Source organism: Polypterus senegalus, chromosome 2 (genome assembly GCF_016835505.1).
Source record: "Polypterus senegalus isolate Bchr_013 chromosome 2, ASM1683550v1, whole genome shotgun sequence".
In the NCBI taxonomy this organism is placed as follows: domain Eukaryota; kingdom Metazoa; phylum Chordata; class Cladistia; order Polypteriformes; family Polypteridae; genus Polypterus; species Polypterus senegalus.
In genome coordinates, this window is record NC_053155.1 from 282931237 (window position 1) to 282958219 (window position 26983).

The 26983-nt window shown below is 35.7% G+C and overlaps 1 protein-coding gene across 1 annotated transcript in view; it reads left to right on the top strand.

Moving 5' to 3' along the window:
* Positions 1-3357: 3357 nt before the first annotated feature.
* The window catches only part of LOC120524563 (short transient receptor potential channel 2-like), a 66116-nt gene continuing 42490 nt past the window's right edge, over positions 3358-26983 (top strand). Inside the window, exons 1-7 of the mRNA XM_039746395.1 lie at positions 3358-3743; positions 12201-12339; positions 12572-12727; positions 17786-17940; positions 18129-18229; positions 20299-20480; positions 23072-23165. Coding sequence (XP_039602329.1) covers positions 3699-3743; positions 12201-12339; positions 12572-12727; positions 17786-17940; positions 18129-18229; positions 20299-20480; positions 23072-23165 — 872 coding nt within the window. The 5' untranslated portion in view covers positions 3358-3698. The remainder of the gene's footprint in view (positions 3744-12200; positions 12340-12571; positions 12728-17785; positions 17941-18128; positions 18230-20298; positions 20481-23071; positions 23166-26983) is intronic.

A 26983-nucleotide genomic window follows, 5' to 3' on the forward strand; every position in this document is an offset into this window, starting at 1 on the left:
ACGTAGTTTATTTTGTCATTAAGGTAGAACATCATAAACTTCATCTTAAAATTGTTTAATTTAGTAGTTTCTCAAATCTCATCGTAACTAAAGTAGCACGTTAAATGCTTTGTTTTGTATTGGATTTTCTGTGTGCTTTGTGTGTGAATCACTACGTGCTTCTTAAACTGGCTTTCTCTTCCTTCGACAGGACACAGAATACATTACATTCGTGATATTACAGCTCTCTGAATAATTAAAATACTGAAATGTATACATGATATTATTTTCATGATGATAGGAGTTAAAGCACATCTCTTAAAGCATGAAATAATTTATTGCAGCAGTATTGTCTCTTTCAAACCTACTGAGCCCCAATTCCTGTCCTTACTTTTTTTCTCCAAACACCCAATCACCACACAATCAGCTCTGTAATAGACGTTAAGCCATCTGTAAGCTTAGAGTGCAGATTCTTCAAAACCTTTAAGGAACATTGAAATATCTTCGTAGTACATGTTAAATTATTCTTTCCATCCAGTGTCGCGCCAGTCCCAGCAAGAATACAGTGTGAGGCAGGAACAATCCGTGAACAGAGCACCAGCTCCTTGCTAGCACTGCAACACCGTGTCCTCACATGTTTATTTATCAACAATATAGTTTATTTAAATTAAGTTAAAGGTTTATCCGTATAAAATGATAAACATATTTTGCTGCATTTCATCTTAAAAATGATATCGTCATCATATGTAAGTACGTGCTTTATAAAGTGGCTCAGGTTGTGCAATATTATAACTGTATCACAAGTTTACAGTGAGGTAATTGTACTTATAAGTGCAAACAGTTCTACAAGGAGCACTTGATGGACTGATTGAGGGCGTTTATAGTTCTTGGGATGAAACAGGTTTCTGAACTGCGAGGAAAGGCTCTGAAGCTTTTGCCATATGAGAGCAGTTCAATAGACAACATGGCTGAGGCAGCGTGTCCATGATGCTGTATACCGATACTTTTCTTTCCGATCAGCTGCTCTACAGCTGTGATTCCCCACTCAGATACAGTGATATAAATACTCCGAGTGGTGCAGTGAGAGTAATATGGAAAAAGATGATCTGCTGTGGCAACCCCTAACGAGAGCAGCTGTAAGAAGAAAAAGAAGGTGCAGTGAGAGTAACAATGCTAAAGCAGCTATTGTATTTAAAATAGTTTGACCATTCTGAGGACCATTATATTGTTACAGGTTAGTTACAATCAGATGCATTAAACTAATAAACAATATGCGGTTAATTTCAGTGTATTTATAAAGCCACGTCAGGGATGTGGATCTAAAAAAGAAAGGGAAACCACACTGGAACAGTAGCACTGCTTTGACACTGGGTGCCCCCAGTGTGCAAAATAATAATAATAAAAATACATTTTATTTATAAAGCGCCTTTCCCATGCTCAAGGCACTTACAGAATATAAGAAAGAACGGCAGGGTATACAGTATATAGCATTGTACAAACCAAATAAATAAGATTAAGACAGTAAATTCAGAGAAAGCCTAACAAAGTGGAGAAGTTGCGTACACCAGGGTATGAACTACAGTGGAAATGTGCGTGGCTTTACGGCAAGTTTAGGTTTTATACATCGTGATTTCAATGTGCAAAGGTTTGCACGCAACATTTTTGTGCATATGCACTGTTTATACATGACGCCCCAGGAAACTCTGCTGGAATAGTGTTAAGAATTTTGCAAACATCTTCTAAAGGGAAATCAGTAAGAAGTAGCAGATGTGTAAGGCTCAGAATCCATAAAAAATATTAAGTCAAAAAAAGAAAACCTTAATCAGAATAAAGGTTAAAAAAAAACAAACTCAAAGCGCTTTATTGCTTGTTATAACAGAGTTTTTGGATTAGAAGATGGAAACATAGTGAAATAAAAAACCCAAATTCAAAACCAGGAAGTGAATTAAATGAAATACCAACGCCAAAATGCTAAACCCCAAAATACAGTAGGAGAAAACAAAGCAATGAAAGACATGAAAAAATCTTTACTGAAATGCACAATCTTGGATAACTACTAAGTGTGTGGTGCTGACATTTATAGTGTTGACCCAATGGTGTCACAGGTCCCATGCTGTCAACCACCTTAGCAACAGAATACAAAGAACTTACAAAATTGCATCAGAAAAGATGCAAGCACCTTGCAAATTACAAAAAATAAATATTGGAAATGGAAACTACAGCCCAAAACTCATTCATATGGAATAAAAATTGAGCATAGCATTGTGTTTTTGAAAAAGTCAACAGAGTTGTCCAATTGCATATCATCCTTAAATTTGCAATACCAATCAAAGATCAGCATTAGGTGCTTTTTGAAGTTAAAAAAATAAACGGAATAAAAAAGAACACTGCAAATGAATTGATGGATCCAAGGCATTATTGAACAGAATGAAGTGTGATTTTTGTCTGTAATTTATTTTACAGATTTTTTTTTCCACAATGCGATAAGAGATGAGCAAGATAGGCTTTTGAGCGAGTAAAACTAATTAGCAGCTTTTGTTTGTTTTTTTTGGTATGCATTCATCCAAATCCAATGCACCATACCATAATGCTAATGGAGAGTCAAGATTTTTAGCTTTGAATGAATCAACTTCAAATTATCTTTGTAATATTACCAAATACCGCGTTAATGTAGTTGTTCTGCAATCTGTTTCACACTAACACCACCAAGGACTGTATGTGTATGTAGCATTTTCAGCAGTAAACAGGTCAAAGCACCTGGTTAAAACAAAACAAAACAAAAAAAAAAAAACACACACACACACACAAATATTGTACATAGATGAGTACATAGTTGTATAGTACTTCTGATACATCCTGCTAACCAGTCCCATTGACTTAAACATTTTCCTGGTCTAGCACAGTGCAACAAATAAAAACAAGAAATTTCCCCGCATATTGGTAATGTTTGCTTCGTGATAAACAAATATTTTCTTTTTGAGTTTAATCTAATTATCATTTGTTTTTGATTTGCGATTCTGTAATTAATGCTAGAAATTTGTCCTCTGTGCTTGCCACGTTGGCTACATTGTTCTAGTACTGTACTTCGCCTTCCTCGCTTTGCACCCGCCTCTCTCTGTCGAAGATTACGGAACTCTTTTAAACACGACTTAATGAGTACGCGTAATAGGTATTGTTCAATGAAACTACATTTCCCACAATAACTCACAAAGTTATTGTATATTAAATATCTATTACTATTGTTTGCAGCCATTTGTTATTTTCTCAAGCTTAGTAATTTTCATTCATTATATATATAATAATTAATTTGAAACGTGTTTTTCTTATATGTTGTTGTGGAATATGGTCAAATGTGAAAGGTTAAAGGTTGGCGGGAGATTTTGTTTTGCTCCACTGTAGCGTATTGTAGAATAAAATAAAAAAGTGTAGGATTGAATTAACACGGATTGTGTGTAAACGCTAGCATAAACAATTAATATTTTAATGTATATGTTAAAGAAGAAAAAAAGACATCAGGACGAAATTAACGTTTTAAAAAAAGCATTGTTAAATGCATGCGTACAGATTTAATGGTTACGGAACGAGCTAATTTAGCACTGAAGATTTGCCATGTTTGTTTTTTTTGTGTTTCTTTAAATAATAACCAATTCAGGGTGTTACATATGTAAACCAGCTCCGCTTTGCCTAGGCTCAGGAAGAAACTTTAATCTTGAAGAAGTATGGCTCCCATTAAAATTAAACACGTAGTATCTTTCAGTTCGCAGGTAAGTCACGATTCATTAAGACCTAATGATCATACATCTACTTCAAACGTCTGCTGTTATGGCATTGCGATAAAAATATTTTTTTGAAATCATGTAATTACAGTGTGGATTGGCGATTCTAAATTGGCCATAGTGTGTGTTTGGTTTGTGTGTGTCCTGCGGTGGGTTGGCACCCTACCCAGGATTGGTTCCTGCCTTGTGCCCTATGTTGGCTGGGATTGGCTCCAGCAGACCCCCGTGACCCTGTGTTCGGATTCAGCTGGTTGGAGGATGGATGTAATTACAGTACATACTTTATTTGCGACTTAGATTCTCATTTGTTGAACATTGTAATGTAGATTTAAAATAACTAGCGCTTTATTTGTCATTTAATTGCAAAACATATGTATGTGCATCTGTGTGTTTGTGAAACTTTTGTTGCTCAATAGACAACTATTAACTATTAAATCCTTGTAAATTTGGCCGCGAATGGCAACTTATCACTAAATGGCATTTTGAGGGTTTTGTGTGTGGCTGTTGGTTTAAAGTAAAGGTCACACAGACAATTTGTGTGTGTGTGTGTGTATGTATATATATATATATATATATATATACACACCCCTTAATATGGCAGTAATTTAAAGGGTTCATTTGTTCTTGTGGCAGTATTATTAACGGACAACTATGCTGGATAATTGCATTCTCAGCTTTTTAACTGTTAATCAGAGTTTCATATCAGAAAATGAGAAACTTCATTCCACATTTTCAGAACATGAAAGCATACTTTACCAACCTCTTGGCTTCATTTCTTGTACATTTTTATCCTTAAGAACAGGCAATCCACCTGAAGGTTAAGCATGTTTGGGCTTGGCCAGTACTTAGATGGGAGACCAAAAAACACTTGGGTTGCTTGTGGAAGAAGTGCCGGTGAGGCCATCAGGGGACACTTCACTGTAGTCTGTGTGGCTCAAGATGCCCCAGTGCAGTGACAGGAACGCTTTGATGTAATAAATGGTGCTGTCCTGTGGATGAAATGTAAACTTGAGGTCCAGAGATTGCTTCATCTGTGCTTTAAGAGCTTATTCTAAAACATTATTGATTAGATTCTGCCTGGTTTTGAAAAAATTCTGTACCGATCCTCTAACTGAGAGTTTGATTTTTTTCCAATTTCAAATAATATAAAACATCGGTTTCCCACTGACTTAAAAGAGGAGAGTTAGGATTCTTCCAGTTTAGCAAAATATGTCTGTGTGCCAAAAGTGCAGTGAATGCAATCACAATTTGTCTTTCTCCACTTTAAGCCCATCTGGAAGATCACCAAACACAGCTGTTAATGGGTTAGGAGGGATTGTGACTCCAAGGCTGTCTGAAAGGCACTTAAAAAGTTGGGTCCAAAATTATGTTAATTTGATGCAGGCCCAAAACATGTGACCCAGTGAAGCTGGGACTTGATTGCAGCGTTCGCAGGTTGGATCTTGCCCTGGAAACATTTTGGAGAGTTTTAAGCGAGACAGATGTGCTCGATATATAATTTTGAGCTGAATAATTGTATGCTTTGTGCATATGGAGCTCGAGCAAATTCTCTGCATTGCTACCTTCCACTCCTTTTCTGATATATTGATTAAGAGGTCTTTTTCCCATTGTCCTCTTGGATCTTTGAAAGGGAGGCACTGTAAAATAATTTTATATATTGCAGAGATGGTGTCTAAGGTCCAGAGACTCTTTGTGTCATTAAAGATAACTGGGCATCCTTTGAAAAGAGTAGGGTGTTTCCCGGCCAATACTGGCCACTACCGCCTGGTCATTCTGCCCCTTAATCATTAAAGTGAGAGAGGATACATTTAGTATAATATTGTATAAAGGTATTAAAGCAAATCTGTTCTTAGTGAAACAGGCGGCTTATGCACATACAGTAAGAGACATTATACACTCTCCCTTTTATTTATCACAGTTCTTTCTTAAGTACATTGCCTTGTGAAAGCATTCATCCCCCTTTGGCGTTTGTCCTGTTTTATAACTTTAAAATTGATTTTTGGGGGGTTAGTACCATTTCATTTACACAGCTTCCCTATCAGTTTGAAGGTAACTTTTTTTTTTTTTGTTACAACACAAACAATAATTCATGAAAAAAATCATGAGTATGTATAGGTATTCATTCCCCAAATGCAATACTTTGTTGAGCCACATTTTGGTGCAATTACAGATGCAAGTCTCTTGGGGAATTTCTCTATTACCTTAGCACATCTAGCCACTGGGATTTTCGGCCATTCTTCAAGGCAAAACTGCTCCAACTCCTTCAAGTTAGCTGGGCTGCATTAGTGTACAGCAATCTTCAAGTCATGCCACAGATTATTAGTTGGATTGTGGTCTGGGCTTTGACTAAGCCATTTCAAGATATTTAAATGTTTAAATCTTTAGCAGTATGTTTATGGTCACTGTCCTGCTGGAAGGTGAACCTTGATCCCAGTCTCAAATCTCTGGCAGACTAAAACATATTTTCCTAAAGAAGTGCCCTGTATTTGGTGCTATTCATCTTTTCTGCAAATGTAAACTGTTTTCCTGTTGATAAAAAACATCCCCACAGCATGATGCTGCCATCACTATGTGTCACTCTGGGAATGGCATTCTTTGGGTGATAGGAAGTGTTGGGTTTATTCCACACATGCAGCTTCCTATGATGGTGAAATGTTCAGTTTTAGTCTCAACTGATCAGAGAACTTTCTTCCATGTCATTGAAAAGTCTGCCACATGGTGCTGGGCAAAGTCCAAATGTGTTTTCTTAATTTTTTCTTTAAGAAATAGCTTCTTTTCTTGCCACTCTTCCATAATTCCAAAATCCCTCATGTGTGGAGTGTACAGTTTAAAGTGTAGCTGTGGACAGATACTCCCATCTCCACTGTGGAACTTTGCAGCTCCTTCAGTGTTATCCTAGGTGTCTTTGCATCTCTGATCAATGCCTTCCTTACCCGGTCTTTGAGTTTTGTTGGGCGGCTTTCTCATCAGGTTTGTACTGGTGCCATATTCTTTCCAGTTTGTTATGATGAATTTAATTATGTTTCACGGGATATTCAAAGTTTGGGATTTCGTTTTTTTAAACCCAACCCTGATCTCTATTTGTCCACTACTTTGTTTCTGACCTGTTTGGAGTGCTCCTTGGTCTTCATATTCTTTGCTTAGTGGTGTTGCAGAGTTGGGGGCCCTTCAGAACAGGTCTGTTTATACAGACATCATGTGACAGATCATGGGTCACTTTGATTACACACAGGTGGACCTTTATCAACCAGTTATGTGACTTCCGAAGTTGTGGTTGGACCAGATGTTATTTAGGGGTTTCATAGTAAAAGGGATGAATACATATACAGTCACAATGTTTCAGTTTTTACTTTTTTTTTAAATATACTGTATATACAAGGTATTTTATTTTCATTCCACTTCAGTAATTTGGACTATATTGTTAAGTCCACTGCATAGAATTCAAATGAAAATCCATTTTAATTCTGGATTGTAATGCAACAAAACAGGACAAACACATGGTGGTGAATACTTTCACAAGGCATTGTAAACAGACCTACCTTTCCCTGTTGTAACAGATCACTCACTTTAGTGAACAAGTGTGCCATTATTGAGTTATCTTAATATCTAGTTTTTGTTCCAAGGGGAATGTATATAAGTGTGTTTATGTATGTATGTTTTTGTATTGTTTGTTTATATACAGTGGGGTAAATAATTATTTGATCCCCTGGTGAATGTGAAAGTTTGCTCACTTACAAAGAAATGAACAGTATCTAATCTTTATGGTAGTTTCATTTTAATGGAGAGAGGCAGAGTATCAACCAAAAATCCAGAAAAAACACATTACATAAAAATTATGAATTGATTTGCATGTCATTGAGTGAAATAAGTATTTGATCCCCTACAACCAAGCCAGAATTCTGGCTCCCACAGATTGCCTGTGTGCTCATGTGGCACACAGATTACAATTAGTCAGTCAATCAATCAATCAATTACAGATACCCCTGATCTCAACTCATTATGTGTATAAAGCACACCTGTCCACAGAATCAATTTCTTCCATTCTAACCTCTCCACCACCATGGGCAAGAGCAAATAGCTGTCAAAGGATGTCAGGGACAAGATTGCAGACCTGCACAAGGCTGGACTGGGCTACAAGACCGTCAGCAAGAAGCTTGGTGAGAAGGTGACAAATGTTGGTGTGATTATTCGGAAATAGAAGAAATATAAAATGACCATCAATCGCCCTCGGTCTGGAGCTCCATACAAAATCTTGCCTCATGGGGTGAGAATGATCATGAGAAAGGTGAGGGAGCACCCCAAACTACACGGGAGGAGCTTGTTAATGATCTGAAGGCAGTTGGGACCACATTCGCCAAGAGCACCATTGGTAACACACTATGCCATAATGGATGGAAATCTTGCAGCATCCGCAAGGTCCCCCTGATAAAGAGTGAACATCTAATTGATTCAGAGAAGGCTTGGGAGAAAGTGCTGTGATCAGATGAAACCAAAATCAATCTCTTTGGCATCAAATCGACCCGCCGTGTTTGGAGGAAGAGTAAATCTGAGTATGACCCAAAGAACACCATCCCCACAGTCAAGCACAGAGATGGAAAAATTATACTTTGGGGCTGTTTTTCTGCTAAGGGTACATAATGACGTCACTGCATTAAGGGGCCATGTACCATTAAAATCTTGGACGAGAACCACCTTCCCTCAGCCAGAACATTGAAGATGGGTCTTCCAGCATGATAATGACCCAAAGCATACCACCAAGGCAGCAAAGGAGTGGCTAAAGAAGAAGCACATTAAGGTCATGGAGTGGCCTAGCCAGTCTCCAGACCACAATCTTATAGAAAATCTGTGGAGCCAAGAAAACTAAAGGATTTAGAAAGTTTCTGTAAAGAGGAGTGGGCCAAAATCCCTCCTGAGATGTGTGCAAACCTGTTGACCAACTACAAAAAAACATCTTACCACTGTGTTTGCCAATAAGAGTTTCCCAACCAATTACTGAGTCATGTTTTGCTTAATGATAAATTTTAATAATAAAATTAGACTGTTCACTTCTTTGGAAGTGAGAAACTTATAAATTCAGCAGGCAATCAAATAATTATTTCCCCCACTGTATATACACATAGGTTTTTTTTTTTTTGTTTTTTTTTGTTTTGGTTTTTTTTTAAACTCACACTAGTGTTGGATCTGTACCAAAATTTTGACTTCGGAATTGATACCAGCTTTTAAACCTTAGGACCCATACCAATACAGTTCTGAAACGAATAATGCCTAACTGCAAAACTCTTACTTCATCTTCCCAGGAGCGTGAAAAGTTTTCTTTTTATGTAAATTCCAACATGCTGGCACTGTGCTGTTTTAAAATGTGGGTTTTTTTCTGTACTTTTCCAGTACCAGTATACTATGCAACCCTAATTCACACACACATTAGATTCATACCCCATCACATTCTGCACATTTTATTGTATAGCATCTTAATTTTTAAATTGATCAGTGTTCCATATTTGCACTTTAGTTAACACTCAATAACTTATAGTGACAAATTGAAAACATGTTTCTAGAATGGTTTGCAAATGTATTAAAAATCAAAAACTGAAACCTCTAATTTATATCTCTCTATTATAATAAAAAATCTTGGGTCGATACGTGATCTTCTTGGAAGACACTTTCACGTCACGAGAGGCAAAGCAGTGAGACAAAAGGACAGCTGCTGTACAGGCTTTTAAATGATCGACACGCGGCACGACATGCAGAGCAAGCAGCTCGGCAGCAGCAGCAGCAGAAAGCCAGCAGTTGGACCGTCCTCATCTCCTTAGCATGCATTCAGCCCCCCTTCACAATGCGAGTGGCAGAGATGCGTAGTCTCGGTGGATTGAGCGAAACAAACAGTGGGCAAAGTCCCCTAGTATTGTATATATTCAGTGCCTTAGCTGTGGCTCTCACTTGTGCTAGGTTTGCTTTAATTGTTCTTAAAATTTGTCTAAAACTGTATTGGAGTCCATTTGTGGCAATCCGAATTGACTGGACATCATTTAGAAAGGCACCCACCTGTGTATATATGGTCCCACAATTCACAATGCATGTCAGGACAAAAACCAAGCCATGAAGTCCCAGGAACTCTGTGTAGATCTCTGCTCTGATTTAAATTTTTCAATGTTCCCACCTGCACAGTGATTTTAATAATTTTGAAATGTGGGAAGTTTGAATCCATCCGGAGGCAAGGAAGAGTTGGATATCTAGCCAAACTGAGCAACTGTCAGGGCAAAAAGGGCCTTGGTCAGGGTGGTGACTAACAATGAAATTGTCTCTCTATTAGAGGAGTGAAATGGCAGAACCTGTTGGAAGGACAATGATATCCACAGTGCTTTATCAATCCAGGTTCTGACTGGCAGGAAGTGGAAAGTGCAGGAAGGAGTGGTGGTGGTGGTGGTGGCTGCAGCAGAGTCTCTGCATCAGCCTGGATCATCATCATTGGGCCTGCTCAACACCAGATCACATTCAAGCTGATTTGGGAAGGTAGCTGAAGTTTCTTGCCCACATAGAAACAATTTCACTAAGGCTGGATGTAGTCCTCTCTTCATTGTCCACAAAATGGGTTATCCTTATCAAGCTGACAGTTCCCTGGGAGGACCACATTGTAGAGGAAAAAGAGCAAAAGTGAGCCAAGTACCAGGAGCTGGTGAAGCACTGCCAGGGGCAAGGTTGGTGGGCTCCATTGAAGTAAGGGTACAGGGGTTTTGCTGGTGGGTCATTCTGCAGAGTCTACCCCTCACTTGTCATCTCTGGGGCTGGCAATAGGAAAGCCATCAGGGCGAGCCTGGAAGCTGCTGAGAGTGCCTCCAAATTGCTGTCGATCAGAATGGCTGATCCATTGGCAAATGCTGCTAGGAAACAAGATGGGGTTTGATCAACCTTTGCTGCGTTGCCTGGGTGAGGGTGTATGATGCTGAAGTATCCAATGCTCCATGTTAACATCACTGTTGACTATAACATACACCCTACATCATGTGTTTATAGTATATGTAGTATTAGTATTGTAATGTATACAGAGTGTGCATGTAACTAATCAACAGTTAAGTACGGCAAGTCAGTGTTTATTTAAAATAGTGAATAAGTGAAAAAAACTGTGCTCCAAGTCTTATTCTCAGAGATACAAACCTTTTAGTAGTTGACTTCATACAAGACAGAAAATGTACTATCTCAGATAAGAAATAAACTGTATACAGTATATCTAATGGCCAATGTCAGTCAGTAAATCAGTCATTTCTTGAAACAAAGAATCAGTCCAATTATTCTCATATCTTCACATATTTATAACCTGTGCGGTCAAATAAAGTTTACAGCACCTTTAAATAAATGAATCATTCTGTCCTTCTATGCGTCAAGTGCTGGACAGGAAAACCATGACAGGTAATGTCAAGTAACAAGTTTTACTGTATTTCCAAAAGCACAGTGAAATTTTTACTTGAATGTCCAACCAATATGCAATGTGTCATCATTGTATGTCATCATGAAAAACAAAAATGTATTAAGCTGTACATTAATATGATGTAATTAAGTTGAGGGTAGTTTAAGTCTCAAGTCTATTGCACTTATTTTTAAGCAGTCACTGGTGTGCTTAGTAGGTAAAGCAGCAGGAGAATGGCGCTGCTGTGTAAATTGCCTTTGCAAACACACTTTTCCTGGCGTCTGATTCACTTGCAGGTGATTAAAAGATAAAAATATACAAGTTCAAGTGACTGCTGTCAAGCTAAAATTGAAATAGTAAACTAAATTGAATTTGAAGTTGCACAGAACATTGCTCTATTTTAAGCTAGAGGAATTTACAAATTTGCTAATGCTTTTTAATGGAAGATTTAAAATCTCCCAAAACTTTATATAGCATGATCTTTCCAGGATACAACAGCAAAACTTAGACTGTCTTGATAAATTTCTTTGAAGAATAAGTGTGTTACTTTCAAGAAAATCTGTCTATGAGGGGTTCTTGTGTTTCATGTGTACAGATGGACGGACGGACTAACAGACATGGCTATTGCAATAGGTGTTTTGTACAGAAAAGTATGCACAGAAAGTAATTTTCTTATTTTACCCCTTTTGTCATTGAGAATAAAATGTGGACAACCTTCATTTTTTTCCTTTTGTCAAGAATAGTAAAACTATTTCATATTGAAATATTTAAATAAATAGTGAATTGTCCATTTATGTTTAAAAATAAAAAAATAAAGATTTTATTTTTGCCATATCGCCTAGCCTGAGTGTAGGTGTGGATGTAGGCACAAGGGTACCTTTCAATAGAAACACATTTTGCTGAAGTTTAAATCCTGTGTTTTGTGTAACAGAAAATTCACGTTTTCTATATAAATGAAGTGATGTTTTATAATACATCAATTTTCCTGTCATTAATTTTAGAAATATGAGTGGAAAGGTTACATCTCTGTGTTGTATTTTTAGGACCCTAAGTACTGTGTGGAAAACATTTTCTGTAGCGATGCCACGAGGCCCTGGCTTTGTTCTCCTAAGGACCACACTGGTATATTAAAGGTTGAACTGCAACTGGAGAAGGTCTCTGCTATTGGATATATAGATATAGGTAAGCAATGGAGAGCATAATTTCATTACTGGTATGATCTTACGTATGCATGGTATGTTGTTGCTTCTTTGAATCAGCATGCTTTGAGTAATGTTCAAGTAGTCAATTTATGTGATTTGTTTTTCATTTTTTGCTGTTGCGTCTAGTATCATGATACAGGTTAATGAGAGGAGAACACATCATTTTTGGAGATCCTGTAGATTAAATTTCAGTTTTCTTGTCTTGTTAACAGGGAATTGTGGGTCTGCCTTGATTCAAGTTGATGTTGGTCGTTCTTCATGGCCGCATGACGTACCATATGAGGCGCTACTGGCTACTGCAAGCTTGATGTCCCCTGTAGAATCCCGGCAGGGTATAAACCGAACAGGTGTACGTATGTTCAAATCAGGTGAGACTCTGTCAATTTTTATTGTATCATTATTGATTAATAGGATATTCTACCTCACCATAATTTCAGTTCTGTTTCAAAATAAACAAAGTAAAGTGCTAGTCAATTATTCCTTTTTGTCATGAGTATGTTTCTTTATCAGGCAAAAAATAATCTACTAATGAGAATAATTGCCCATATATTTCATGTTATGTTATTGAAATACTTATTTGTTGATCCATGCACATTTTTAATACGTTGTTTATGATCAGTGTTAATGAATACAATTTTTATAAGTTAAACTGCCAGAGATGAACATAAAATAATAATTGAAGTTATTTTTTCTATAATGTACAGTATGAGTCAACACTTGAAGTTTATGTAAAACAGTATGCTGAGTGCAGTTATTCTATGCAATTATAATTTAGCCTTGCATTGTCATCCTTTTTAAGCCAAATTTTTCATCAGTTTGATCAATATTTGGCTGTGCACTGCAATGGGAAGGGGTTCCCTGGTAAGAACTCTGATGAAAAGATGATGAAAGGGCATAATAATGTTACAAAATAAAATGCACAAGGGAGTGAAATACAAAGAACATGGAAACTGCTGCTTTTCTGGACTTGTCAGAACAGGTTTTGAACCCTTTCATGTGGAGTGGCTTGCCCATTTGCCCTCTGCTAAATATCACAAAGCAGTTCATTTTCCACCTCTTGTCACTCTTTCATACAAACCTAGCGTCCTCTTCCTGCCGGTGAAGTTTACCAAACTCTTCTCCTAACGCCATACCTAAACAACTCCTCTGGCAGTAGGTGCCTATAAATCTCCATGTCTAATTTCTAAACCAATCCCATAAACACTTTTGGGGACAGTGAATGGCCTTATTTAGGTACAGGGAAACCTTGGGCACACCATCATTTTTAAGGCCTTGGTCTCTCAAATTTTCTGGAATGCTTGCTTTCAAAAGGCAGCACATTTCCTCTTGAATTGCATTTTGTCAATTAATCAGCTTGAGAATTATAACTGGTTTTCTACCAGTCTGTCTGGACCTCATACTTTAAAAGGCTAATATGGTCTCTTTTTCTCCCATTTTTATTGGGGGTATTTTTGCAGTTTAAAAGTTTCTGTTTAGACTTGCCTCATCCTGAGTGTAGTGATCAGCACCCTGCCCCATACAGTTGCCTCATCTCTAACATCCTGGAGGAAATTTCTTCTGAATATTTAATTTTGGGGTATCTACTACATTTGTAGAGCCTACTGCCATCTGAATGTCTCCCTTTTCCTATACTGACATGTAAAGGTGTATTCACATTATTACCAGTGAGGAGGATGATCTCAGTGTAGGAATGTGAACTGGCCTGTGCCAGCATTAAATTATACTTTACCAGTAACGGCATACTGCACAATAACGTGCAGTGAATACACTTGACGTGAGCATTCCTATTTTTTATACTCTTTCTCTGTTCGTTTATCATTCGTTTGCTCAGAGGCTGGTCGGCTTGCTACTTCCTGAGCAGCTCTTCTTTTCTCCACCCTAGCAGCCCTCTGCATCTCTTCTTTCGTCGGCATCTTTTCGCTTTAAAGCTAAATAAGTTAGTTTTTGTGTTGCAATTACTTCTTATGTTTTTTTTAATTTTTCTCTTACGCTGGCACTTAAGTCTTCAATCTGCCTCAAGAATGATTAGCAAAGGTGGTAGGGAATGAGAACGGTGCCCATACACATGTGCTGCGTGCTGCAGAGAGTTGATTCTACAATAAAATAAAAATAAAAAAAGTAATAAAAATCATCACCCCGAAAGCGGATAGTAGATGTCACGTAATATATGTGTATCAAATTTCAAGTCAATAGGTAAAACGGTTTGTGATCTGCAGGTGATTTAAAATCCTGGATAGACAAACAAACAGCAAACGGTAGCATATTTATATAGGAAGATTTGTCCCCAAGGGGAAATTAAACATTTACAGAAGCTCCAAAAGAAAACATTAAAAACAAACAACAACAACCCAAATTGGACCGGATAACAGTGAGCTGCTTTTGTCAATACAGGCTTGTAAGATGAAGTCAGACCTGCTTGGATTGTGCCACAGGTTTATATTTTAAAGTCATTAATATTTGGATAGAACAGTGTCCATGAAATGAACAGGCCTAATAGGCCTTGATTCTTTCTTTGAAGTCACCAGCATTAAGAATGATCCATCAAAAAGATGATGATACAGAGTGAATCATTTTTGTTGCTGAGTCAGCAAGGATGATGTAATTTACTTTCCTGGGGAGTAATATGGACATATTCAGTGTCTGGATCACAGATTTAGTTTTAATTATACTGCGCTCCATTTTTTTCTCACACATTCACAACACTCTCCATTCCTTTGCTTTATCTACTCTGTCTGATGAAACCCGTCCAGTACAGTATTAAAATTGCATCTGAAATAAAAGGTGTAAGCTGTTTCTCCGCAGTACCCAAATATCACAATATGCAGTAACTCGGTATGGGATGTAACAGTTCAAATAAAGTCAGTCCTGGTCTAGCACCATTTAATAATTAAAATTATTATATTGCACCTTTCACATTATTGGGAATGGGCACGAGTAACTATATATTTGAATACTTTCCATTGTTAAAAAAAAAAAATAAAATAAAAAGTCTTCGACTGAAAATAATACTTGGTGACTACATAATACAACAAAGATGACCAAAAGGAGGCAAGCCATCAAGTGAAAATGTTAATGCACGCCTGGCTTTCTGCAGAATTAAGCTAGAAATTTTAAGACAGACACAGGCTGCAGGTAAATTCATTTTTCTTCTGAAAAGTTAAGAGAAATCTCTTTAAGTAGAAACTGGTTAGTGGTACCTTGAGTACATTTGTAGATGATGTCTACATCTGTTGAAAAGAGGTAGGTTTTCTGACTATCTTGATACCCGTTTTCTGTTATCTGTGAAAATCAAAATCTGTTCTGCACAAAGATTAGCCAAATGATAAAGTTAATTGTACTGGAATGTATGCTGTGAGATGAAGTGCCGTATAGTGGTGCACTCTGGAAAAATGTCTGTCTGCATCAAGTAGTGGAAGGTCAGAACTAAGACATCCGTTGTGTGGTTGAAGTAATACATTGTGGGAAGCAACCTTTTGAATTTTCCAGTAAATGCCCCTTAGCTTTGGTTATATACATTTGTGTGTAGTTGTGTGTGAATGCATATACACACATATGTACTAGATATAAATTTGAACCATTTAATAATGTAAAAAATCCTCATACATCAGGGTGGTGGTGTTGCAATGCTTGTGTTTTGAACACACTACTAGAAATATGATTAATCATCAATAGCCCACCTTTGTCCCCAGCTACCACCACCCTAATCTTACACAGTCTGTAATCAGCTTTGATTTTCTTTAACAGTTTGCCATGCCAAGCTATTCTTCCAGAAACTAAGCAAATGCCAGTGTTCCTTACTTTTCAGAGCAGGCTAGGCTGTGCAGTCAGACTCCACCAGCTGACAAGGAATAATTAAATACATAAAGAAACAAACTTGGCAGGGATAGAGAGCATTACATTTTAATAAATAAGCAAAATATAACATGCTAATTTGATGTAAGCCTTTATACTACCACTCTGCATTCTAATATGACTTGATTCTTTAAATGGCCAAAATCCATATGGGGTGTTTGTATCTATTTCAATTCAAATTACCCATATCTGATCATATTTCATTTTCATAAGTCAGAATGAATTTTTGCTCCAGGAGTTAACTTGATTACAGCATTTTTGTGCATCATGTAAGATGTTAAAATGATCTTGGCCAATGAAACAAATTTTCAATGCCACAGATGTTGAAACTTTATTTATTTGTCATTTGAAAACCGCTCAGCCACAGGGAGTTATCAAAGCAGCTAATAATACGGTTGCACCATTCTTGTCACTTGATGACTATCCAGATTGGTTGAGGAAATCACAGTGTAAAATGTCATGGCATACTGCTGCTCTTTACTGACTCAATGTATTTAGCAAATGGGCTCCTAAATCGTAGAAAACTTACAACATGCAGGGCCATGTTTACGCCTTACCTGAACTGTACATTCCACATAAGCAGAATGTGAATATAAATGCTCAGGCCATATCTTGACTGCATATTATAAAAAAACAGACATCGTGTCACAGTTTTCTTCACCAGTTCCAATATGGGCATCAAGACTGTATACTTGGAATGCAGCCTAAAGTAGCCTAAGTAATACAGAGATTTAATGCTCATGTCAAAGTCTCCTTAACTCTTAAATTCACAAAGGGTAAGCTAAACTGTCAATGATGATGAAGTATAAGAAAATATATTTTCCTACTCCTCTCAATCACTTTGTCACACAATAAGGGAAAGCATGTGAGCTGTATGTTGAAAAACACTGCTGTAGCTTCTGTGGGAAAAATCTGTTTCTTTATAGTAGCAGTGTTGCAAGATTCATTAAGTCTTACGCTGTCCCCCTTTGAAATAAATCACATCTGTCATTGGTACATGAATAGAAAGCAACCAGCTACCGCCTGTTATAAATTAAACTGGATGTTACAGAGTTACATAAGTTTCAATATATTTCTGTTATAATGCCTTGTGATATTTAAAGATAACACACCACCAAATTCAACTTAGATTTTTTTATTAACTAGGCTATCAAAACTTAATTGTAACTTTTTTGAATTTTGAAAATTTGGTCTGGATCTTGATTCCTTGTTGGTACGTTTCTGTTTGAATTGTATGTGTTGCCTGGTAAAGGATAACTTTAAATCAGCCCATTGTGAATATCTGTAGGTGTCTACAGCACAGCACTGTTTTCTGTAAAGAAGTGGAATTATCTCTCTTTGTTAGTTTCTTCCTTGTGCTCATGGCTACTAGCATAAACGCCAGCTTCTAATACCTCTATATAGGAAAAGGCAGGTTCTGAAAACTTTGGCGCGGATGGAAAAACTGCGTTACATCCCCACAAGATTTAATTGTCATAGTTGTCTTATATAAAGATATGCATGAGAAAAATGCAACTACTTTACTAATATAACATTAAAGAAATAAAATATTTCTTGCTTCCTCACTCTTTAAGGAGATTTTCTCAGTCAAGCTCGTAATGAACTCTGGGACCGTGTGCGAGTGACCTGCAGCCAGCCTTTCAACAAACATACTCAGTTTGGCCTGTCTTTTCTAAGGATTTGCACTCCAGAAGATGAGAGTGAACATTCTGTGGTCACAGAGACTCAGGTATTGTACCTGTAGCATGAAGTTGTTTGCTGTACAGTTGACTATGGATTTAAGTTTACGACTCTGTTGTTATTAAAGATTGTAATTTTTGGGCATTTTTGCCAAATGTACATTACATTAAGGAAGCAGTCGTTCTAAAATTCTTTTAATTAAACAAATGACTTATTTGCAATCAATTCTTTTCACAGATTGTTCAAGAGAAAAGCAAGTCTAATGATCTAAGAAAACAAGCCCAAGATTGGTTGTCAAGTCCTACTGTTCAAAAGATTTTTAATGGACAGATGCAGATGTAAGTGAAAAGGGTATTTTTTTTCCCCTACAGTTAGGGCTGCACAGTTAGTTGTATTTGGTTTGTCAGAGATAAAGCTTTCCCAGTCACAAACTGCTCTAAGCAGCATGTGAGTGTTGTAACTCATCAGAAATGCATTCACTAAGCCTGAGTATATTGGGAAATCTAAGGGGCTCTCATCATATGACTATAGAAGTGACCAGGGTAAATGAATTTTTAGGATTCTGATCATAACATTGTCTTTTAAAAAGTTAAAATTTCTTTCTGTTCTGTTTGCAGAGGCTTCCACAAAAACTGGTAATTGTAGGTATATTGAACCTAGATTGCCTGACATTTTCTTTTAACATCTTAGAAACCAAATGAAGAGAATTGTCTGTAATATGCACTTATTTTGTTTTCAGTAGCAATGATTTTGATCAAAAAAGAATACAGTACAAACTGCTGGACAATTGAATTGAAATACTTGTACAGCTTGTACAACCACATACTCCTCAAGGTTACATGAAAGCTAAGCAAGCAGCACCAAGTGCTAGAAATGTTAGGTCTGTGACACAGAAAACCAATACCTGTTTACACCGTATCTAGCAGGCTATTGAAGCCAAATTCAGATAACCAAACCGATTTAGTTATCTAAAGGCAAGAGCATGCACTGATGAAGTACGATGCTTTACCCCCCACATGACAAACCACCTCAAGATCCTAGATTAGGACCCAAGTGTAGCCGTGCAACGGGTGACACCTCAATACCACACTAGTTCAGATCGACTGGAGCCGTGTGAGGTTTTTTAGGGTGAATGGAGTGCCAATTTAAAAGGCAAGGCTCTGATTTAACTCTGCCATCAATAATTGAACCAAACTCCTGAGCTTTGGTAATATGCCATGTGTAGCCATTGGTTAAATATCCTGTGACATTTATGGTAACTCTAAACACTGCATTGCATGGTGCCTTTGCAGTTGAAATATTGCCATATCTTACCAAGGACAACTCATTACCTGATATTGTTCAATGTATTTAGTAAATGTTAAAGGCTCGTATTTATTCAGTGATGGCCTTTTTTGATTTCATGGTGCTGAATGTGTATTCTAGCACATTAAATAAATGATACCATGGCAGCAGCATGCAAAAATGTATTACTATCTAAACACCTCCTGAGTTTGCTATATACTAATATTACCTGTATTGCTTTTACATACCAGTAAAATAGAATTATTAGGCTGTGTTTACTTTAACTTATTAATCTTGCATTACTGTTAAAATTGTATTCTGTGCTTTAATTTTACATATTTGTGTAACTTTTTTGATTTCTTAATGCAGTAGAGCCCCAATTAAACATTCCCATGTTTAACATTTTCTCACAATTTACATTTTTGAGTGGTGGTGATGTGTGGTTTTTCAAACTCACTCCCCGCCCGAACCAGAAATAACATTTGTTTTGGGGTGAAAAAAAATAAATCGTATAATTTTTAAACAGTAATTTGTTTCCATTTTTCAATTCAGCATTTACCAATTTCACATTAATATATATTTAATAGTGCTATTAATTGACATTAATAACAATTGCAATATTTATGGCAATATTCATCAGCTGTGCGCAATTACCACAAAACTCCCCCCTATCTGCAATCAAAGCTAATGAAATTGTTAATAATCCTAGTGTTTCATTGATGAACATATAGTGTATAATATATATATCTATTGTGTATAATATATGTTTCTTTACTTTTACAGGCTTGAGAGCATTGTACTCCATTTGAAATTTTGTTTCTGTAAAGCTCCTCTAATGTAGCCAATTACAAAACACAAATCCGATTGATTTGATGGAAAACTGTTATTCGCAGATTATTATTCTTCATTGGGTGGTTTACAAAGAAAATTGTCAAGGTGATTTACCAAAATAAACCTAATACATAAAGGTCAAGGTCATTTAGAAGTATTGTAAATTTCTAGTAATGTGATTGGAAGTGGCAAAATAATGTTGGAATTTTGTAGCAATAAATTAATTGTCATAATTATGAAGTCAAAATATCTGAATGTTTAGACTACTAGGTTTTTCCTGTTTCCACTACAGGAAATGTTCTTCAGAAGCAACTCAAACAAACTTGCTGAGCATGGATTCCACATCTAACTGTTGTATGAAAGATCTTGCCTTCCTGAGCCGAACAGCAAGGATGGTGATTTCTGCTAGACAGTCTCAGTTACCTAACCGGAGGATGTCCGGCGCTGAATCTTTTCACTGTGAAGAGAGCAATGGTAAGTTATATTAAAAAGAAGTGCTTTAGAAATATAGAAACATTTCACTAGAACAGTTGTTAGCTGTCCTTCCTTATAGTCAAAGGAGTCTGTATTCTTAGCCTGCACACTGTCCCTGCAGTGTTTGTACATTCTCCCCATGCACATATTTTTTTCAGGCCTGAAGAATGCAACCTCTTTAAAAAACAAACAGATGAAAAAAAGTATGCAACTTTGGTTTCTTTCCCTCTGAGACTCCTCTTTAAAATCCAAGAAAAGATCCTGGGAGGGTGTTCCATGAAGTATGCTTAGCAAGTAAGTCTTGCTTAAATGGAGAGGATGGGCTTATTTCAGCAACTTTCAGTTCCACCAAAGAGGATTAGGGTAAATCGTGCTTTGTAACTAAGGCAACTAGGCGTCAGTGAGGATTGGGCAGAGTATCACGGACTTAGAGTTCTTGAAACTCCTGTTTAATTTAAAACAAAATCACAGAGAAAGGTTCCAAGGATTTTTTTAAGCATATCTAATGCTGCTGAATTCTTGTTGAAATTAATCATATAGTTTTTTTACAAAATAGTAAAAAAGTAAAAGCCGAACTGTCCATTGAAAATACCAAGAATTAGTTATATACAACCTCTACATTATGTCATTTGTCACCACCATTTTTTTTTGTGAGAGAATATTTTATCATATTTAATGTTGATCCATTACAAGTTACATTATCATTTAAATTAATCTGATTGCTACAAAATGATAAAACATTGATATATTATCTATTGAAAATGACAATAATTATTAAAATATCATTTAAATTATTATGTCATTTGTCCTTATTGCTTTTTTTTTGTTGTTCACAAGTGGCAATACAAAAATTTGTAGTAATACAAAATAGGTTTTGGTGTGTTCCGTAATGTTAAAATCATCACATAATGAATATTACCAATTCTAAATCAGTAAGTCTCTAACGCTAAGTAGCAAAGATAAATATTCATAATAATGTCTAAGGAAAAAATGGCTTATTTCAAGACCTTTTAGGATCAGTCATGGTGTGCTGTGTTCCGTATAATCTCATTAAAGTGGAAACGTGCTTACTACATAGAGCATTTAAACCACCAGCACAAATAATAATTAAGACAAAAGTTTTATTAAAAATTAAATGAGTCCAGTGTTTTTTCAAAATCTTTTGCAGTTTAATAAGTGATGGATAATTATAATAATATACTATAATATATAATAAGTGATACATCAATAATGATGTTTACAAGAATGAGTTTTGTATTGTTGAAATTATTTTTTCAGTCATTGCATGCATTAACAGAAACTTGGGCAATTAAGTGAAGCAGCAACTTACACTGATCGACTACATGGCAGCAAAGAATATCTGAAATAAAAGCCTAAAACTTTTAAAACTGAAAATGTATTGATTCATATGCAGAGACTTCATATACAGTTTATTGGACAAAGTGTGTAACCATATTATTTTTACAAAAATGTGATTTATTTTTTGGTACTCTTCCATTTTTAAAGAATTCTGGCTGTCCTTGTCACTTTATTACATATCGTATGCAGCAGCTTTTTACCAGCAGACATGTCGTTTCTTGCTTGTTTCATGAAGCATCAGTAGATTTAGAGGCAGTTTCTATCTATGGATCATAAGATTACTGTACAAAGTGTCATAATAACTAATACTTTACATGTTCTTCTATATGCATGCATAATTATTAAATTTAATTGCAATAAAATGTTGTATTCTCCATTTTTCACTTGGCATTCTTTATGTACTGCCACATTTGAATATAATTTTTGATTAATAAAACAGTCCAAAACTCAATTGGGGGTTCAAGCTTATTGGCAGTGGCTCTGGTTATTAATTGGCTGCCAAATGTTTTTTCAGTTAACAATGTTGATTAGTTAACATTTCTTGTTCTTTTTGTACCGTATGTGATTTCCTCAGATAAGTTGTCATCATAGTTTTCTCTTCATGTGTTGCCAGTATGGTTTATGTATTCTGACCTTTAAACCAGCATGCATTTCAGCACATTTATTCTATAATTTGCAATAAACTTGGTCACCTTTTCACTTAAAATACTTTCAAATTGACCTTAATTTAGCTTGCCACATTTTTATTGAAGGCATCTGTTCAACCAGACATGAAATATGTCTCATCTTAAGTGTACATCAGGCATTACAGTGAAACAAGACAATTCTTTTAACTTGCATTAGTGTATTTAACTTGTATGATCTGCTGCTTAAATCCTTAAAGGTTAATGATTAACATCCATGATAAAATCATATCTAATTAGTTTTATTCTAGTGTTTCATGAGGATGTTTATGAGCATTTACTTTTCTTTTTTGAAGAGTTGTTTGTTGGCTTATTGAATAATTACTCATATCTTGCAATCTATCAATTTCATTGTTCACATGGCAGCTGACATTTCTTGTGTGAATGGGTTTTCAGAGATAGTCTATCATCAGTTAAGTTCTTCATGATCTGTCAACTAATCATATTTGAAAATTTTCAACCTGCACTATAGACTAATCTTAAACTTTGCTGTAGGCTTTGTTTCTGTTTGTTGAGGGAAATAACTTTCTTTGTGTTTTTATGTTTTAGCAACCGATCAAGTTAAGTGTGAAAAAGATAATTCAGCTGGCTGCAAGAATAAGCAGGTGAATAAGAAGAAAAAAACTGGAGACGGTGTTTTAAGGTATTATGTGGATAATAAAATGTTGGTGTAATTTCTAAAACCAGATTTAGTCATTTCTTGTGTTTCAGTCTTAGCCTGGAATTTGAGCACATGTAATCTGCTATCCAAATGTGAACACCTGGTCTTGTATTGCAAAACAGTGTGAAGGAATGAAAACTGACACCTTCTATAAATATGCAGCAGTTAGGAGCTGTTTCTGAGCACACTGTTATGTAAAAAGAATTAATATTTTTCCTGAGTTTGATAATGATTCCTTTTCTTTGCTAGTTTAGTGCACTAAAGCAAATATTCTAATCTGTATCTTGGACCACCAGTCACAAACCGTTTCTCAGCTCATGTGCAGTACACCTACTAACCCTTAATCAGTCTTGTATGGGCTCTTGAACCCTGCTTCCGTTCCGTGTCAGTCTTTATCTGTGCATGCTGCATTGGATAGGAGCTCTGAAGTTGCTTTCCAGATTCTTCTTCGCTCTTTTTTTTGTACCTACCCCTGTGGTGGGGTTTGTAAGAATATGAACTGCAGATTTTAATTCAATTATCATATTCAACCCTAAATGATAAAATGCCCACAGTAACAAATTTAGGGGTAGCAGGACTGACTTGAATGAATGTTAGTCACACTTTGGCACAAACCCATTCCAAGCCTGTTTCTATTCACTAGTTAGCATCACCTACAAGTAATTGGAATATGGAAGAGTACAAAGATCCTGGAGAAAATCTCTAAACAGAGGAAAAAGTATACATCAACAGAGACGGTGACTTGTGAATTGAACCTGCGTCCCTAAAAAAAAAAGGCAGTAGTGCTATCAGCTTCATTGTGATAATACTCTAAATTAGCTTTCAAAGTGGAAAATTTGTAGCGTTTACAAAATGCACAGTTCCACCAAAAACTCTGTTCCCACTTTTTGCATTATTGTATATTTTTTCACTGCATGTTTAGTCAGTTCTTTTAATAATGATATTTTATATAAGATACTTCAAGAAAATACACTGATATTTAGTGATTATCTTTCCTTTACTTTCGGTTTGATTACCTTACAAACCAATCGTCAGATATTAATATTTGAATAATGTGTTTTAGAATCTGGCCTGATTTAGTTTTCCAGCAAAGTGAAATTATCAGTATACAGGTACATCATACCAATAAGTAAGTAAGCAAAAATTATTTAAGCCTTCAGCAGGACAGAGGGTGGTTGATCACTATCAGTTTTGGTGAGAGAAAACTATTCCTCTAAGGTTGTAGTGCTGCAAGAATGACAATTTGTGCCATATTGGCCAAATAACCTTGACAAAAATCTCTTCAAACTGCAAGTATAAAGTTACAAAACTGGGCAGCAACATTTAGAAATTTGTAGGCTTTTATCTTTGACAAAGGATTGTGTTCATGATACTGCTGTCAAAAACTGTATCCGTGGTAAAGTGATTCTGGGATACCCCTTCCTAACATTTATACTGTATAATGCCTATAGGGACAGATGGCCAGTTGGCCTAACACAGCAAAACCGTTAATTTAACAGTTGTAAATGACTGGTTACTTCTGTCACCCAATTCTACATCCAGAGGTTTACTTTCTTCAGAACAGATGCTGTAGAGATTGATGTTTTACTTATTTTCTGTCATCCAGGTTCATATCAATTCTTATACTACTGGAAATTTATTGTATGATTTTACTTATGTCTAAACCATTAAAATCTACTTTGTGTGTACTTTGATAAGTGTTTTTAGATATGTAATTGTAAAGGTTTTTTTTTTTTACTTTAGTTATTATAGTTGGAAATGTGTGCAATCAGTTTGTACTTCATGAAGACTACCAAATAATAATAAACTAAAATGAATATCAGTGCTTCCCTAGGATTCTCATTGTGCATCTGAATAACCTTCAAGAATTTAGAAGTTGACAGATGAGTAAAAACAGTAGGTTTTCACCTATGCTAGCCCTGTTATGTCTGAAAAAACCTAAAACGATTGTCAGAAGTAAAATCACATTCCAGCAGTCAAACATGAAGCTAGTAGTGTCAAAGTTTAGATGGCCTTTGAATGTATTAGAACATGCATGAAGGGCAGAGATTAAAGTATCCATAATGAAAATTATTTATCAGAGAATGTTGAGTTTTGGAATGGGTTGGTCAAAATAAAACCTGAAAACTATTGGGTTAGTATGAGAAGACGTATAAAGTAATTCATGCTCAAATCTGCATGTGTTGTTAAATATGCAAGGAGTAGTAGGCTATAGCTCTTTACCAATTTTGTGAAATACTAATAAGCAAGAGGAATTGTTTGGGTGTAGTTATTACTGCTAAAGTTGGTGTTACCAGCAATATCTTTTTACACGGGGCATTACAGCGGCTATTGTATTATTCTTTAATAAATACCAAAATTTTGTTTCAGGTAACTTGTATAATTCAAAGTTTTTTTTAATGATCTGATAGCAATCACTGTGGAAATGTGCAATAATACTGATAATAAGTCAGGGATGAAATACTTTTACACTGAATGTTATGCTATGTGTGAATTTATAGTTCCTAAGTCAGTAGTACTAGGGTGTTGTACTGTGTTAGCCATTAAGAATGTAGTGAGAAGTCAAGCAAAATGACACCTTTTGTTGGCTAACTAAAAGATTACAATATGCAAGATTTCGAGGCAACTCATGCCCCTTCTTCAGAAATTTAAATTTTAAAACAACCACTAGGAACTAAGGCATTTACTTTTTGAGTTACATACAATACCATAAATATTACAAGTTATGAAGGTTCCATCTACTTGTATTATAGTTACATGTTGTTTGTCATTGATTGGTGTAGTTTTTAAAGTTTTGATTGTTATTTATACAGTTTAAATATTGTATTTTAGATGTAAATCTAGTTTATACTAAATTTTGTATAAATTGGAGGTTTTTATGTTTTGTGGTTGAGTTACTGGTGGAGAAAAAAAAACAACAATTTTGAGGTTAATCATAGTTATAATAGTCTAAGAAGTCTAAAATAACCAAGTGATATTCTTCTGCACATTACATATGCATGGGATTCCTAAAAGTCTTCCATTAATTTGTGCACATTTACTGTTCCTGATTTCCACTGGGTATATAACTGAAATGCAGTGTAGGCAAATAGTGTGTATCAGATATCTAGCTATTTATTGTTTTAAATTAAATAAGGTTCATTGTTAAATATATCTCAGTAAAGATTAGCCCTAGATGGTAATCCATTCTCCAGATTGTTTTCTTCTAAGTAGACACACCTATACACACACACATGCAGTCACTTGAGTATAACCAATTTAGAATTACCAAGATGCTTGATTTCAAGTTTTTACCTTCATAAAGAAGTGAGTGTCTCTGGAGGAAATCAAGAAAAACATCAGAAGAGCATGCAGGCTACACATAGAGGACACCACAGATACCCTGGTGCCAAAGATAACTATAACGTATGGTAATTTTGTCTGCTTTGCCATTTGCCCAAAGAAGATATTCAGTAACTTAAATTGGTGCTGCAGTTGTAATGATTTTGTACTTAGAATATTCCTTTAACATGTTAGTTCTTCAATATACTGTTTAATATTGATTTCTGTTATTTTCAGAGTCTAAAATATGCCATTACTGCATTTTTGTAAAAATCCTAAGAAGAAAAAATCTCTCCTAAAAAGAAAATGCTGTATTTGTGAATAACCAGAAAAGTCAGTTTCTTTAGTATTATGAGAAGAATTCCTGGGGACCTAAATTAGAATTACATCATTTATAAATGTCTGACAAAGTTAGTACTGCAGAATTCCCCTAGCTTAATTTTGAAAATAATTATTTTCTTCCTTAATATTTGACTGAT